The following is a 15,122-nucleotide window of genomic DNA, read 5'->3' as shown; positions in this document are numbered from 1 at the left end:
GTTTCCATAGCATGTTTGGTTTATTCTACTGAACTACAAAAAAAAACACTGGCTACAGCAATCAGTGTTTGGAGAGATCCAGAGATTTTCACTCCTCATCCACCCCCTTCTGTGAGGAAAACAGAAAGAAAGAAAACAATGACGTTACTGTAAAAGTACTGCTGATTTAATGGTGGTAAATGTTTTAGGCTCAACACAAAGGGCACAGATTTGATCGTAGAGTGTGCGTACGAAAAATCAGTTACGTTCATATTTATAAAAACGGTCTTTTATGTGAAAAAGTCAGGGTCTGATCTTGTCCCAGTGCTGCAGGTTTTTGGAAATATAAGCCATTCTTGACGTTTGTAAAGGGTTTGGATGTTGACCGGTGCTCTTTTATATGTCAACGACATTAATCAGACATCATTTACAAGGTGGAGATTAGAAACTGTTCAGCTGCACACAATTTCAAGATCATTTGCGATTTACAGATTTCACACCTAAAAGACACACCTTCTGTGCGTACGTTCGTTCTGTGCATCACACATGCACACTTTGTGAAATGATCTTAAAATCAAATTTAGGACGATTTCTACGAGGCGTTTTTAAATGAGGCCCAATGTTTTTAGTGATATTGGGCAAATAGCAAAATGTGCTCTGTCTCCGATAAGGACTTCTTTTGATATTCAAATATTATTTTCAAGTCTGCAACTGGTTGATGGTCTTACCTTAGATCCTGAATCACGACTCTTGGCTCTCAGCTTGTTGACCTGAGATTCAGCAATATCAGCCCTCTCCTCTGCTTCATCCAGCTCATGCTGCAGTTTACGGAACTTGCCCAGGTTAGCATTGGCCTGTTCCTCCTATAGAATACACAGAGCATATGTGTCAAACAAGAAAAAATCAAATAATTGCAAAAGGTCATTCCATGAAATGGCAACAGAAGAATGATACTCACAGCTTCCTCTGCAGTTCTCTTGTAGGACTTGACCTTCAGCTGAAGTTTGTCAACCAGATCCTGAAGACGAGCTAGATTCTTCCTGTCTTCTTCAGTCTATGCAAATAAATATATTAGTATATACCTGTACAGTTCACACTGTATTAAAAATGTAATATTTTCCTAACATTACAGGGCTCCAGACTGCGACTAAAACTGTTGCATTTCGCGACTAAAAATATTAATTTGCGAGTGATATTTTTGCAGAGATCGCCACTGGCGACCATGCAAATTTACAATTTTAAATTGTTTCCAACGGAAGCGCCGCACATTAAAAAAATTCCAGTGTATCGACTGGCAACGGGAAAGAGAGATAGATAGAGAGAGAGAGCAGTGCAGGTAAACCTCACTTCCCGACCCCAAGAGGTGCTCCAGCGACAGACACTAGAGACTGATGTCTTTCCTCGTAAGAGCGCCCGACTCCCATGCCTCGTTGCAGGAGCGGTGCGACCGGTTACACCGGCAGCTGGGCTTTTTCCCGCATGCTCAGTGCCAGCGCTCTGCAGTCCGTTTTTTCCACATTCAGCGCCACATTTGTTATTGACAAATATACAAACACAACATGAGCGCATTTCTATGATGCGCTGTTTGCTGTGACAGATTTTAGTGAGCCTGAGGACGAACAATGTGATATTTGAGACGTTTAAAACTGAAGTTCAGGGAACATAATTTGTCTATTACTCGAGACACCACTGAATCATTTCAAAGAGAGAACAAACGGCATGCGAATTCTCTCGTTGAGTTTTATTTGAAGTTATCTTTACAATCCCTTTCTTTTTGCTTTAAACTCATAAAATGTTTACTCTTTCATACAGTATATATAATATATAAATATGGTCTTGACATACACCTTTTCTGTTGGTTCAAATGAATTCAGAGTACAAATTTGGTCGTCTGAGCATCAATCAATAACAACTCTGCCTCTTTTTAAATAAGCAGAACCAAATCTGCTATCAACTGCATTCAAATGTACAGTATAGACAGGCAGCATTTTAAGACTATTTGAACACATTTACAAACAATTATATTTGTGGACAATACAATACTACAGAGTTCTGCAGATTTTCCCCAAATTTTAGTGCAGAATTAACATGAAAAGTCTGCAGATTCCTATGGCATTGCTTATGAGGAAAAATAACTTGGAAAAAAAAACGTTATGTGAGCAAAACCTATGAGAGGGAAGATATACATATAACAGGATAACTAAAAGTATGTCATTTACAAATGTAAGTTCATGTTATGTGGCTCATAAAAAATAATTTGGCACCTGTGTTTTTCCTCTATAGGAGCCTATGGCTCTTTAGTTGATTTTTTTTGTCTGGAGCCCTGCATTAGTACATCAAACTATTCTCTACCTGGTAGGTGAGTTCTTTGATACGTCTCTCATATTTACGAATTCCCTTGACAGAGTCACTGGCCTTTTTCTGTTCCATCTCAACTTCATTTTCCAGCTCTCTGACCTAACAGATTTGTAAGAAAGTTAGTTAATTAAAAAAAGAGCTTAATCTTAACAGAAGAGGTTTGAAATGTTTTTAAAAAATGTCAGCCGCTTACCCTGGCTTCCAGTTTTTGGACCTGCTTCTTGCCACCCTTCATGGCGATCTGCTCAGCTTCATCCAGACGGTGCTGCAGGTCCTTGATGGTCTGCTCCATGTTCTTCTTCATACGCTCCAGATGAGCACTGGTGTCCTGCTCCTTCTTCAGCTCCTCAGCCATCATGGCAGCATCAGTGATGGCCTTCTTGGCTTTTTCTTCAGCATTCCTGCACTCCTGCACAGCCTCCTCCACCTCAGTCTGAAGCTGAGAATTGTCTCCCTCTAGCTTCTTCTTCTGATTCAGCAGGCTAGTGTTCTAAACATTGAGAACATTGACTTGATATCATCTCTCGATGACTAAGAGAGGGTTTGAGGGTTTTTTATGTGTCGTACCTGAGAATGCAGCAGCTGAACTCTCTCACTGACATCCAGCAGTTCCTGCTCAGCCAGTTTCCTTCCTCTCTCAGTCTGTTCCACCAGAGATCTCAGTTCATCCAGTTCAGCTTGCAGCAGATTGTTGCGTCTTTCTACGATGGCAATGTTCTCTTTGAGTTCATCATTACCCCGAAGAGCATCATCCAGCTGCAGTTGGGCATCCTATGAAATACAAATAAAATGATTGTAAGATTTTGTGTGATTGTTACCTAAGCATCATAATGTTTGAGATGATTGATCATACTTTGAGATGTCCATGAAGACCCTTGAGTTGTTTCTGAGCTTCTGCTGCCTGTCTGTTAGCCTGACTGAGCTGAATCTCCATTTCATTGAGATCTCCTTCCATCTTCTTCTTTATCCTGAGAGCTTCATTCCTGCTGCGAGTCTCTGCTTCAAGTGAGGTCTGCAGGGTATCCACCATTCTCTGCTGGTTCCTCTTGGCCTGCTCCATCTCTTCATCTTTCTCAGACAGTTTGCGTTCAATGTCAGCTTTAATCTGGTTAAACTCCAGTTGAGCTCTAAGGATCTTTCCTTCTTCATGCTCAAGTGAACCCTGCATTAAAAATGAATAAGATTTTCATTATTTGTAGAGTTTAAAGTATGTATTTGAGGCCTCAACAAGTGTTCATAAGTGTTCACTCATAAACTTGAAGTTCAATATACCGAAGGATTACTTCTTCAGCTTGTGGAGTATAAATTAATATATTAATTAATAAACACGTTATTTTCTTTTACCTCTGCTTCTTCCAGGGCAGCTTGTATCTCCTGTTTCTCCTGCTCCAGTTGTTTGCGAACTTTCTCCAGTTCATGAATACTCTTCCCACTCTCACCAAGTTGCTCAGTAAGGTCGGAAATTTCCTCTGAAAGAAAAGTAAGAATACAAATACATATTAAAAACTAGTTGTTCACAGTTGACAACAATTAAAACAATCACAAGTGCTGTACCTTGGAGGTTCTTATTTTCCCTCTTCATTGTCTCCAGGTGGTCCAGTGACTCCTCATATGAGTTCTTCAATTTAAAGAGTTCAGTGCTGAGAGATCTGGCTTCTTTTTGAGCACTTTCTAGTTCCGTTTGGGATTCCTCATGCTTCTGTTTCCACTCAGCCAGGACCTGGTTAAATTTAACAAGGCAAACCCTATAGTCATTCCAAACAGCAAGTATTTTGCCATTTTAGGTAAAGACAAAATAATTTTGCTTTGTCACCATACTTTATCAAAGTTTCTTTGTTTCTTGTCCAGAGCAGCAGCAGCAGCATTAGATCTCTCCACATCAACCATAAGATCTTCAATCTCATTCTGAAGTCTGTGCTTGGTCTTCTCCAGAGAGGAGCATTTAGCATTGACAGCTTCCACAGCTTCTTCTGCATCCTGGAGACGCTGAGCAAGTTTCTTCCTAAAAATGGAAGTAAAACAAAACATCTGAACCATCATACATTTATACTGTTACTTGTATTTGAAACTTTATTGAAAGGTTGCAGATCATACCAGGAAACAAACTGTTAGATGGTCTCAAATATTTATACACTTGGCAAGTAGATTTTTCACCGGGTCTCACTAAAAATGTTTGTATTACTTACTTGGCATCCTCGAGCTCCTCAGTCCTCTGGATGGCATCAGTTTCATACTTGGTTCTCCACTGGGCCACCTCAGAGTTTGCTTTGGAGAGACTACGCTGCAGTTCAGCTTTGGCTTCCTGCTCCTCCTCAAACTGCTCCCTCAGCAGATCAGAATCATGACGGGCAGACTGCACTGCGTGGGCCAGGGCATTCTTAGCCTATAAAACATACAGTGAGAGGTGTTGTCCAACAGTGAAAATAATTTAACCTCTTGAAAGACGTGAACTTAAAAGCAAACCTTGACTTCCTCCTCCAGTTGTCTCTTGAGGTCTTCAATCTGCTGGGTATAGGACTGCTTTCCTCTTGTCAGCTGAGAGACCAGGGAGTCTTTCTCCTCTAGCTGTCTGGACAGTTCACCTACAATGCAATATCCAACAGTTATGTTTTTAGTAATTGTTAGATAATTTGTGCACACAAACAGTCTTCTACAACCAAGTAATCTCTGTCTCTTGCCAGCGCTGGGAGAACCAAATAAGCAACACACTCAAGGGTACATGTCACTAAGCAACTTATCAAACTATGCTATGGTCTTACCATTCTCAGTTTGCAGCTTGGCTTTCTGCATGGTGAAATCATTGATTGTACGCTGGCCTTCTTCAGCCTTGGTTCTGTACTCGCTCATCTGGTCTTCCAGAGTTCTGCACATTTTCTCTAGGTTTGTCTTGAAGAATAGTTATATTTGTAGTTAATTGCTCTTAAAAACACTGATTAGTTACACAGTCTAGACATTTAAACAGATAACATTATTTCTATTGCTTACCTTGGCCTTGACAATCTGTTCCATGTTTGAGACCACATCATCCAGTTCCAGTCTTAGTTCACTCTTCTCTTTCTCAAGCTTCTGCTTGACTCTCTGAAGGTTGTCAATCTGCTCTCCAAGATCAGCCACACTGTCGGCATGTTTCTTCCTCAGTGTAGCAGCGGTGGCCTCATGATGCAGAGTGGCCTCTTCAAGGTCTCTGCGCAGTTTCTGTAACTCAGCGTCACGTTTCTTGTTCATCTCAATCTGGGCAGCAGTGGCACCACCAGCTTCCTCCAACCGCTCACTGATATCCTCCAGTTCTCTGGCCAGATCTGCCCTCTGTTTCTCCACTTTGGCACGAGCGGCTCTCTCAGCCTCCAGCTCTTCCTCAAGCTCTTCAATCCGGGCCTGGTAATGTGAAGATCACCAACATTAAAGCTGGAAACTATCAGCATTGTTCTCTTATTGTTGAAATAAGGTTTACCTGCAGCTCCTTAAGTTTCTTTTGGAGTTGGGCTGCCATTGCCTGTTCATCTTCAATCTTGCTATTGAGCTGACTCATCTCAAAATCTTTCCTAAGTATCAGAAAATAATTAGAAAGCATTTATAAGATTAAAAATTCTCTACGGAAATAGTTATTTAACACTCTGGTAAAGGACAAACTTTTTAAGCCTCTCTTCCAGCTGTTGTTTGTCGTTCTCCAGGTCCATCACATTCTCTTGAGTCAACTTTAAGTCTCCCTCAAGCTTCCTCTTTGCCCTCTCTAGATCCATCCGAAGTTTCTTTTCCTGTTCCAGGGAACCCTCAAGCTGAAAGGGAAAGAAGTTTGACATTCATTTTTCTTCATGTTAAATATGTAATATGATTTTCATTTTTAAAAGTGAGAGACCAAACCCCTCACATCATCCACTTGTTGCTCCAGCTTGGCTTTGGATTTAGTGAGAGTGTTGACTTTGTCTTCCTCACTCTGGAGGTCATCCAGCGTTTGCTGATGGGCCTCCTGTAGAGCTTTCTTCTCCTTGGTCAGCTTGGCAATGATTTCATCCAGACCTGCCATCTCTTCAGTTAGGTTTTTTACCTGAGACAAATCACAGTATAAGCTGTATTATACATTTTAACACTGGTATCACATTAAAAAGGTTTGGGTTGAGCTAAACCTTGTTCTCGGTGGCATGTTTCTCTTTCTCCACTTTGGCCAGAGTGAGCTCAAGATCATCAATGTCTTTCTTCAGCTCAGAACATTCATCCTCCAGCTTTCTCTTCTTTGCAGTCAGCTCAGCATTCATTTCTTCTTCATCCTCCAGTCTCTCTGTCAGCTCTTTGGCTTTGGCCTCAAGCTGAATCTTGTTCTTGATCAGACCCTCACATCTCTCCTCAGCATCTGTAAGATTATCTTGTTCCTATCAAAGTTAAAATAATTTATGAGTAGCGTGAAATATTTTGGTATTGAAATGTGAATAAAGAATATTCCATTTCCACATAGACTTACAGACTGCATTGCAAGCTGCAGGTCATTCTTCTCTTGGAGAATAGAAACCATCTTTTCCTCAAGCTCTTTTCTGCGGGCTTCAGATTTGGCATAAGCCTCCTTCAACTTGGTGAATTCCTCCTTCATGTTGGCCATCTCCTTTTCAGTCTCAGCACTTTTCAGGAGTGGTTTGATCTTGAAGTAGAGCTTCATCCAGGGCCAATTCTTGACACCCATGAAGGCACGTACATTCCACTGGATAACTAACAAAGCATCTCTGTAAACAATAAATAAAATGGTCAGCTTTATGTTAAGAATGATATGTGAAAAAATGTTTTAAAGACTTTAAAACACAACCTTCTCTCCACGATTTTCTGGAACTCCACTCTTGACAGAAAGCCACGAGATCTGGCCTGAATGCCAGTTATGATAAGTGCAAGACGGTCATCTCGCATCTCCTCAAGTGTACCCAAAAGACCAGCCTTAAAGAACACCTGAATTGCAAAGAATTTTGTAAAGGATCCTCTGAGTGAAAATGGATGAGTGGCTTATAAAACAAATCACTGTAAATTATACCTTAGTGTGTCCTAACTTGTACTGGCTGTGATCAATGTCCAGAGAGCCCAAAAGTTTTTCTGCACCCTTTTTGTTGTCAATGAACTGTCCCTCAGGGATAGCAGCAGGATTTAGGATGCGGTAACTTTATATAAGAACATAACATTTGTTTAGGGACCAGCTGAAATCATTTTATGCAGATAATAGAACATTTTAAAAGAATTGCACCAAAATGCATAAATAATAATTAATAGAAAATATACATAAATAGTAAACCATTCTTAAGGCTCATACTAACCGTTGCTTAAAATCTCCATACAGGATCCTGTTGGGGAAGCCCTTTCTGCAGATTCTGATGCCCTCCAGCACACCGTTACAGCGCAGCTGGTGCATGACCAGAGGATTCTCCATCGCCCCAGGAGTCTTGGTCTCATTGGGGATCAGGCAACGCACAAAGTGAGGGTGAGTGGACCTCAAGTTGGTCATCAGCTTGTTCAAATTCTCCTGTTGGTAAAATGTAGAGAACTTTGTAACTAAATCCAAGACAGCTGTGTGAGTCTTAAAATATTTTTGTTTGACATACCCTATGGAGGGCAGACACTGTTTGGAAAGAAGAACCCTTCTTTTTGCTACCTCCTTTGCCACCCTTACCACCAGATTCTGCAGTTTTGTGAAACAGTTACATTTTCATCACTGTTAAATTAAGTGCTTATTTTAATGTCCAAGCTTAATATGTACTTGCCTGCGTCAGCACTGGCATAATTAGCAAACAGAATACCCAACAGCTTTAGAGTTGACTTCTGGAACAACCCTACAACAGTCTCATTGAGAGGATCCTTGTTCTTCACCAGCCAGTTTGAAATGTTGTAGTCAACAGTGCCAGCGTAGTGAACCAAGGCAAAATGGGCCTCTGGTCTACCCTTGATAATCCTGGGCTTCTGGAAATTGGGATTCTTACCCAAGTGGTTGTCATAAAGCTTTGCTTTAAAGGTTGCATCACTGGCTTTGGGGAACATGCACTCCTCTTCAAGGATTGACATGATACCCATGGGCTACAATGAATAAAAGAATATGACAGACGTTGGGCAAATTAGCCACAAGAATTTGCATATATTTTTCAACATATAAATATATTTGTATTTGTAAAGGATTAGCTCACCTTCTCAATAAGCTCAATGCAGGCCTGCAAGTCCATGCCGAAGTCTATAAACACCCACTCAATACCCTCCTTCTTGTATTCCTCTTGCTCCAGAACAAACATGTGGTGGTTGAAGAACTGCTGCAACTTCTCATTAGTGAAGTTGATGCAGAGCTGCTCAAAAGTGTTGAACTGCAAATGGAATGGATTGTGTAATGCAACAATAGTGAAACAATTAACACTTCAAATTTAAACATTTTAAATAAAAGTAATCCAGTTAAAAGTGTCATTGAATTAAAAAACACAGTACTTGAATCAAGACAACATCACCATGAACAGGTAAACTTACATCAAAGATCTCAAATCCAGCAATGTCCAGCACACCGATGAAATACTGGCGAGGCTGCTTGGTGTCCAGAGATTGGTTGATTCTTACAACCATCCAATTGAACATTTTCTCATAAACTGATTTAGCCAGAGCACCAATAGAGTAGTACACCTGACATGCAAGACCAGGTAAATTAGATGAAATTCATGATGTACAGTATCTAATGTTTTTCACACTGTAGAAAAGATGTGTATGCCTTTGGAAAGCAAATCATGATGTTACAAACTGTTACAATTTCTCATTAAATGAACTATACATTTATTATATTGGACATTTGTCTTACCTGCTGAACATTCTGTCCCTTGGTGACCCACTCGTTTCCTACTTTGACTCTTGGATGACACAGACCCTTGATCAAGTCAGCCGAGTTTAGGCCCATCAGATATGCGACTTTGTCAGCATCTACACGATTAAAAGAATACATAATTTTCCTCTATATACACTATATTTTGACTTAATTACTTCCTAAAAATGGTATTTAAAGTGATTCCAACCCTCAGTGCCATCGGCCTCGGCCTGCTCCTCTCTTTGCTTCTGTTTGAACCTCATGTTGCCGTAGTGCATGACGGAACCAGTCAGCTTATAGATGCTGTTCTTCTCCTCTTGAGTGAAGCCCAACACATCAAAAGCTTCCTACAGCAAATATACAGTGTCTATTAAAATGAATGATATGACAAATATTTGATTTCTCACTTTGAAGCTACATCTTCAAAAATCTTGAAAACATGAAAACTCATATTGTTTCAATCCCATATACATTTTTGTTTACTCTACTCTTTTCACCCTGCTAAACATCTGCTTGAATGTTACATGAGACAATGTCCTACAGGTTTGGAAATACTTTTTTCAAGAACCGTTCCTTATAACATTTTCAAAAGCTAGGGGTATCTAATGTTATAAATTATTGTAAATGGCAAAAACATAACCTAACACCCACATCAGTTGCCATCAGCTCATCACGATCATCAATAGATGTTACTTGAATCTCTCCTTGGGAGATGTACGAGTAGTCGTAGGGATTGTTGGTGATGAGCAGCATTTCTAAAGAGAAGTGAAAGCGATCAGAAACCGTTCTTCCAATCAGAGACAATGAAATGTTCATATATAAAGAGGGATTTTACCTAGCAGTTCTGGTTTCTTCTGAGACAGAATCTGGTAGAAGATGTGGTAGTCTCTCTCAGCCTTCAGCTGATAAGTGACGCGAGACTTCTCCAGCAGATCTGAACGAAAAGATGAACAACTGATTATCTTAACACTCACTGTGTGCTAACGTTGAAATGATGATGTGCTGTACAGTACTTACAAGTCTCAATATCTGCAGAAGCCAGTTTGCCACTCGCCGCAAAATGAATACGGATAAATTTACCCTGTAAATTTGATAGTGTTGTAATGTGTGAGATTTGTTATAATACCAATACAAATGTGCAAACCTCTATAAAGCACACTCACAAATCTAGACGAGTTGTCATTTCTGATGGTCTTGGCATTACCAAAGGCCTCCAGAGCAGGATTACACTGAATGATTTGATCCTCCAGAGTTCCCTAAGAATCAACCCAACAGATACTGTAAGTTGTCGACAGGTAGTTGATAATAACATTTCTGTAAAATGTTCGAGACATGTCCAGTTAACAGCTTATTAACAAAGAGAACAACACAATCTGTTCTTTACTGGACGCATTTTGCGTTACTTTTAATTAATCTTTGTGTTGTCTCTTATTTATATAACACACAATCAACACAAAATGACATGTTTTAAAACGACACATAATGTGTTTGTGTTTTTAATTAACGCATCCTGTTTTAGTGTGTATGGGGTCGTATTCAAACGAATGTTGTGTGGCCCAAACTTAAGGCCGAAGTATGATCCGTCCGTCCTCATTCGCGCCGTCCGCATGACGCAATTTTATTAACTAAACACAGACCGGAAGTTAACTTCGGGCTAGGCGCATGCGTCCAATGCAAGTGTCTATAAGCCGTTCCCTGGAAATGAAGCACCTTTTTCTCCATTGATGGATCCCTCTTGCCTGATGCTGCAATGCTGGCAAAATACTGAATGACTCTTTTAGTGTTTACAGTCTTTCCGGCACCAGATTCTCCACTTAATGTAAAAAATGGAATAAAAACATCTAGTTAGAAAATTTGGAAGACCGTAAAAGAGAAATAGAACATAACATAAGTTGTTACATACGTGATCAGAACAGACTGGTTTTCTCTGTCTGTAGAGGGTTCAGAGGACAAAGTTAACATGGTCAAATGACTAATTACAGATCGATGTAAATGGATTGATCATCACCTGACAGCATGTACTGATAGGCGTTGTCAGAGATGGAGAAGATGTGTGGAGGGGCCTCAGTTCTTTTCTTTCCTCTGTAGGCGACGACAACTTCTTGGTTGTACACTGGAAGCCCCTTGTAGGGGTTGACAGTGACACAGAAGAGCCCAGAGTAGGTCTGTGAGAGATGAAATGATATGTGACTACTGCTATAGATAAATGTATGGCTAATTAAGATCCTAAAGAGCTGCGTTTTACTAACGTAGATCATCCAGGCCGCATAACGCTCTTTGAGGTTAAACAGCACAGCGGGCTCGTGCAGGAAGGTGAACATCGCCATGTCCTCGATTTTATCAAACTTTGGCGGGTTCTGAGGATGAACATCTACTTCCTTCACAGTTACTGTCTGTGGATACAAAACACATAAACATGCATCACATTGCAAATCTAAACCATTTTCTGTAGGTATTGAACAATCCAGAGTTGAAATTCTGATCTCCAAGCTTACCTTTCCAAACTCAGTGTCAGCAGTGACTTTGTCACCATCTCGACTTGTGATGGAGGCTTTGACATACTCAACCTCAGGGTCGGGCACAAAGCATTCCTTCTTCATGTCAAAAGGGCGAGTTTGGGCCTCCAGACGTTCCTTGTCTGACTTCCGTAAAAATGGAGCGGCTGGCCCAAACTCTGCCATTAGAGCATCCCCCATCTCTTTAGCAGACTGAGGTGATAAATAAACAATACTAAACTAAATACATAACTTAAAAAACATAAAGAATAATGAATTATTATTCTGAGGAACTTAAAGAATCATAAATATTAAGATAGTACATTTTGGATTCCTCATGCAGGGTTGTACAGAGCGACATCGCACATGCTGCGAAAAAAATTGGTCGGTGCTACGACTAAATGTAATAGTGTAGCACGCGTGCGATACAGTTTGGCAGGTACATTAGACAGAGCCGCTTGTTTGTGTGAAGTGCGTTTGTCTTTGTCCTTGTTCGTGTGTGAGATTAACTAATGGTGCACCACTATTTATTTTCGTTTTTATTTCGTTTTTGCAATTAAAACTTGATTTCTGGCTGCATCGAGTTCATTGATCTAGAGCCCTATGATAAGCGCGATGTGGGAAAACATGGAAGGAATCATGTAACTGAAATTCTACTGTTTAAATATGTCCTCTGCTTGTTCTGCATGTTTATGAGTGAATGAGCTGCACACTTTAACATGTTACAATCGTGATACTCGTGGATTTGTCTGTTTCTTACTATACAAAGAGATGAACACGTGAACTTCATCCACAAAGTTTATTTTACGAGAATTTTACTGTTTGAGTGAAGCTACTGACAAGCACACTGAAGCTCAAGCGTCCTCGCGACAACCCATCAAAATAAAAGTCCTGTTAATTTCAACCAGATGAAAAAATATTTACTCGCCGTATATTTATAAACTGTAGTAAACACCATAGTATACTTTAAAATTTACTATAGGAAGGTTTAAATATAGTATAAGACACAAGAATTTTACTGCAGTTTAATGTTGTAAATACTATAGTAAACTACAGTATTTGTATGGCCATATGTAATTACTACTGTAGTAAAGCATTGAAAATACAGAACTCTGAAAAATTAAAAAGGAGAAAATGAATTAAAAAACTAAAAAAGATATGGCCCTAATTTAATTTATGCATTTGTGTAACGTTGATCTTCTTTTTCAGTCACCTGTCTATTTATGTGACGAACTGCGCATGTGTTTTTTAAAGATGATAACAGATGTATACTTGTGCTACGACTGTTTGGCCTGTGCTACAAAACTTTAAACCTCTGTTGCACTGTTGCTATGTGCAAAAAACGTTTACGTACAGCCCTGCTCATCCTTTTTCCATTTCACATATTCTATTTCCATAAAACTGACAAATACAATTTTAAATAAAATGGCAAAACAGACTTTTCTTACCTTGTTTTACTCTGAGAAAATCAAAGAAAGTTCAAGTCTTGAAATGAGAAAGAATATTAATTTGATCGTTATTGACAAATCAAGCTGTTCTGTTGTGTTTTATTATTATTAGTGCTCATATACTGTTCAACTGTCCTTATTGAGTCTCGCTTCTTTTGTGTTACTGTTCAGTCAGAGTTAAACACAAATACAAACTGTCTTACCTTTTGATGGTACAGTGATGTGAGCTTAAATCACTGTGCAGTAAAGGATCTCTTTATATAGTATTCACACACAATGACTGTGACGTCAACCTTCTGTATTTGGTTTGCTTGCTTGTGCTTGTGCTTGTGTTTGTATGTGCATGCGTGTGTGTGTGGCACTTTTTGGGTGCCAGAAAAACAATATGTGTGTGAGTCACAGTAGTTTGAGATGTGGCATGATCTGCTAGCATGAAACATCAGAAAGGTTCTAAATCACAATGGTTCTATTAAAGCATATCTTCTTTTTACAACAATCTTGACCAAAGTTTCTATTTTTACTGCACTTTGCATTTATTGCAACACTTGACTTGCATTGGTTAACATTAACTAACAATGATCAAAACTTCTACAATATTTATTTACTTCAGGTCATGTTCAATTCAACATTCATTAAAACATTTTCATAATAAAAAGATGTAACTGTTAACACTTTAATTAATGCACAATAAACAAATATAAACATCTGTATTGGCATGAACTTACAGTACATAAAAAACGCATGCTGAAAAACTATTGGGCATTGCTGGTTCACGTTAGCTAATGCATTTACTAATGTTAACAAATGCAGCCTTTCTGTAAAGTGCTTAACGCGGTCCTTCTATAATTTGTTGTACATTCTACAAGATGTTTGTTCCTTTTGCACGTTTGTTAACAACCATGTGTATCGTGTGTCTTAATCGTATTGATATACGCTTCATTTAATCTTCTCATGAATTCAATCATAGTTATTCAAAGCCTAATTTAATGTTAGGTTCTAGGGTTCTAGCTTTAAAGCTGGATGTGTTCACGTGGCAGCTACATCTTTATGTTCTCTTAGAATATGGACAGTGAATATATCTGTTACACGCTCCACCTGATGACGCTTCTCTAGAACTCTGTGTCATTTTCAAGCTGTCCTGAAAGAGAGACAGGCATGCACTGGGAATTTCACAGGTTTATCTTTGTGCTCAAGGATAAAGGCAAGGTAACAATACTTCACAAGCAAGATGGCAGTACAGTCAAATTCTCGGACAGCTGTAAAGGCAACAATGGAAATGTGCACTCACGACCTTTTGTTCTCGTCTAATGAAGGGACAGCTGAAACACTTTTTGCTCGTTCTAGTTTTCAGCTATGATCTTAACTTGACTATTTCTTTACATATCCGTCACTTGTTTTATTATTCAAGTATTGTTTAAAAGCAGTTCTATCCTTCTTTTATTTCCACTTTATTCATTTGACAAGATTTTGCTTCAGCTCTACATAAAATCATAAAATGCCTGCGTATATACTGTATATATAAATATACTTTTTTAATATAAATATTGTAAAGGTGTGTACCAGGTTACATGGAATTGCAGATTGATTTACAGTTGTCTTTTCGGAATGTTAAGCAGGTGTTTACCCATATCTGGTTCTATACAACCTTAACTCGTTGTCAGCTCCACGCTGTTGATTTGTAGGGCGCCCGCGTGAACAACGACTCGAGACTTGCATGGTCCCCTGACCTCTCATCCCTCAGTTATTCTGCACTCTCTCATCAAGGGCCGTACTTAGTCTTAGCACTTGGACAGTCTATTCTAGGCCCTATCATCCCTTACAGAAGCTCATTCCCAGCTGTCTGCTCGCCCGGAGCAAGAATAAAAGAAACACCTTATGGCTAATGAAATTTGTAATGTGAGCTTCCTTTTGTCAGAGTGAACTTGAACAGTCTTGCATCTGTTGTCACTTGAAGGTTAAATACAGTCTGAATCCTTTGTCTCTTTGTGTTGTCTTTGTCTGCCGCTTTTTAACATGCAACTATTTTTGACACTAAAACAA

The 15,122-nt window shown here is 39.3% G+C and overlaps 1 protein-coding gene across 1 annotated transcript; it reads right to left on the bottom strand.

Moving 5' to 3' along the window:
- LOC130547340 (myosin-7-like) lies at positions 1 to 13,207 on the bottom strand. Its single transcript, XM_057323218.1, has 38 exons — positions 13,083 to 13,207; positions 11,635 to 11,847; positions 11,389 to 11,532; positions 11,148 to 11,304; positions 11,043 to 11,070; positions 10,850 to 10,952; positions 10,303 to 10,395; positions 10,157 to 10,220; positions 9,975 to 10,073; positions 9,791 to 9,894; positions 9,348 to 9,486; positions 9,137 to 9,255; positions 8,815 to 8,964; positions 8,487 to 8,657; positions 8,070 to 8,379; positions 7,911 to 7,987; positions 7,626 to 7,831; positions 7,349 to 7,472; positions 7,130 to 7,266; positions 6,794 to 7,049; positions 6,462 to 6,704; positions 6,206 to 6,382; positions 5,968 to 6,113; positions 5,789 to 5,879; positions 5,323 to 5,712; positions 5,097 to 5,223; positions 4,801 to 4,919; positions 4,524 to 4,720; positions 4,156 to 4,339; positions 3,892 to 4,057; positions 3,682 to 3,806; positions 3,191 to 3,499; positions 2,905 to 3,108; positions 2,531 to 2,827; positions 2,332 to 2,436; positions 938 to 1,033; positions 708 to 842; positions 1 to 109 (listed from the first exon to the last, which is right to left on the bottom strand). The coding sequence occupies exons 2-38, from the start codon at positions 11,833 to 11,835 to the stop codon at positions 89 to 91; spliced, it is 5,814 nt and encodes a 1,937-aa protein (XP_057179201.1). The 5' UTR covers positions 11,836 to 11,847; positions 13,083 to 13,207; the 3' UTR covers positions 1 to 88.
- Positions 13,208 to 15,122: the final 1,915 nt, after the last annotated feature.

This window comes from Triplophysa rosa, linkage group LG23 (genome assembly GCF_024868665.1).
Source record: "Triplophysa rosa linkage group LG23, Trosa_1v2, whole genome shotgun sequence".
NCBI classification, from domain to species: Eukaryota; Metazoa; Chordata; class Actinopteri; order Cypriniformes; family Nemacheilidae; genus Triplophysa; species Triplophysa rosa.
Note: the sequence above shows the minus strand (reverse complement) of the source record. Positions and strands in the feature narration are given on the sequence as shown.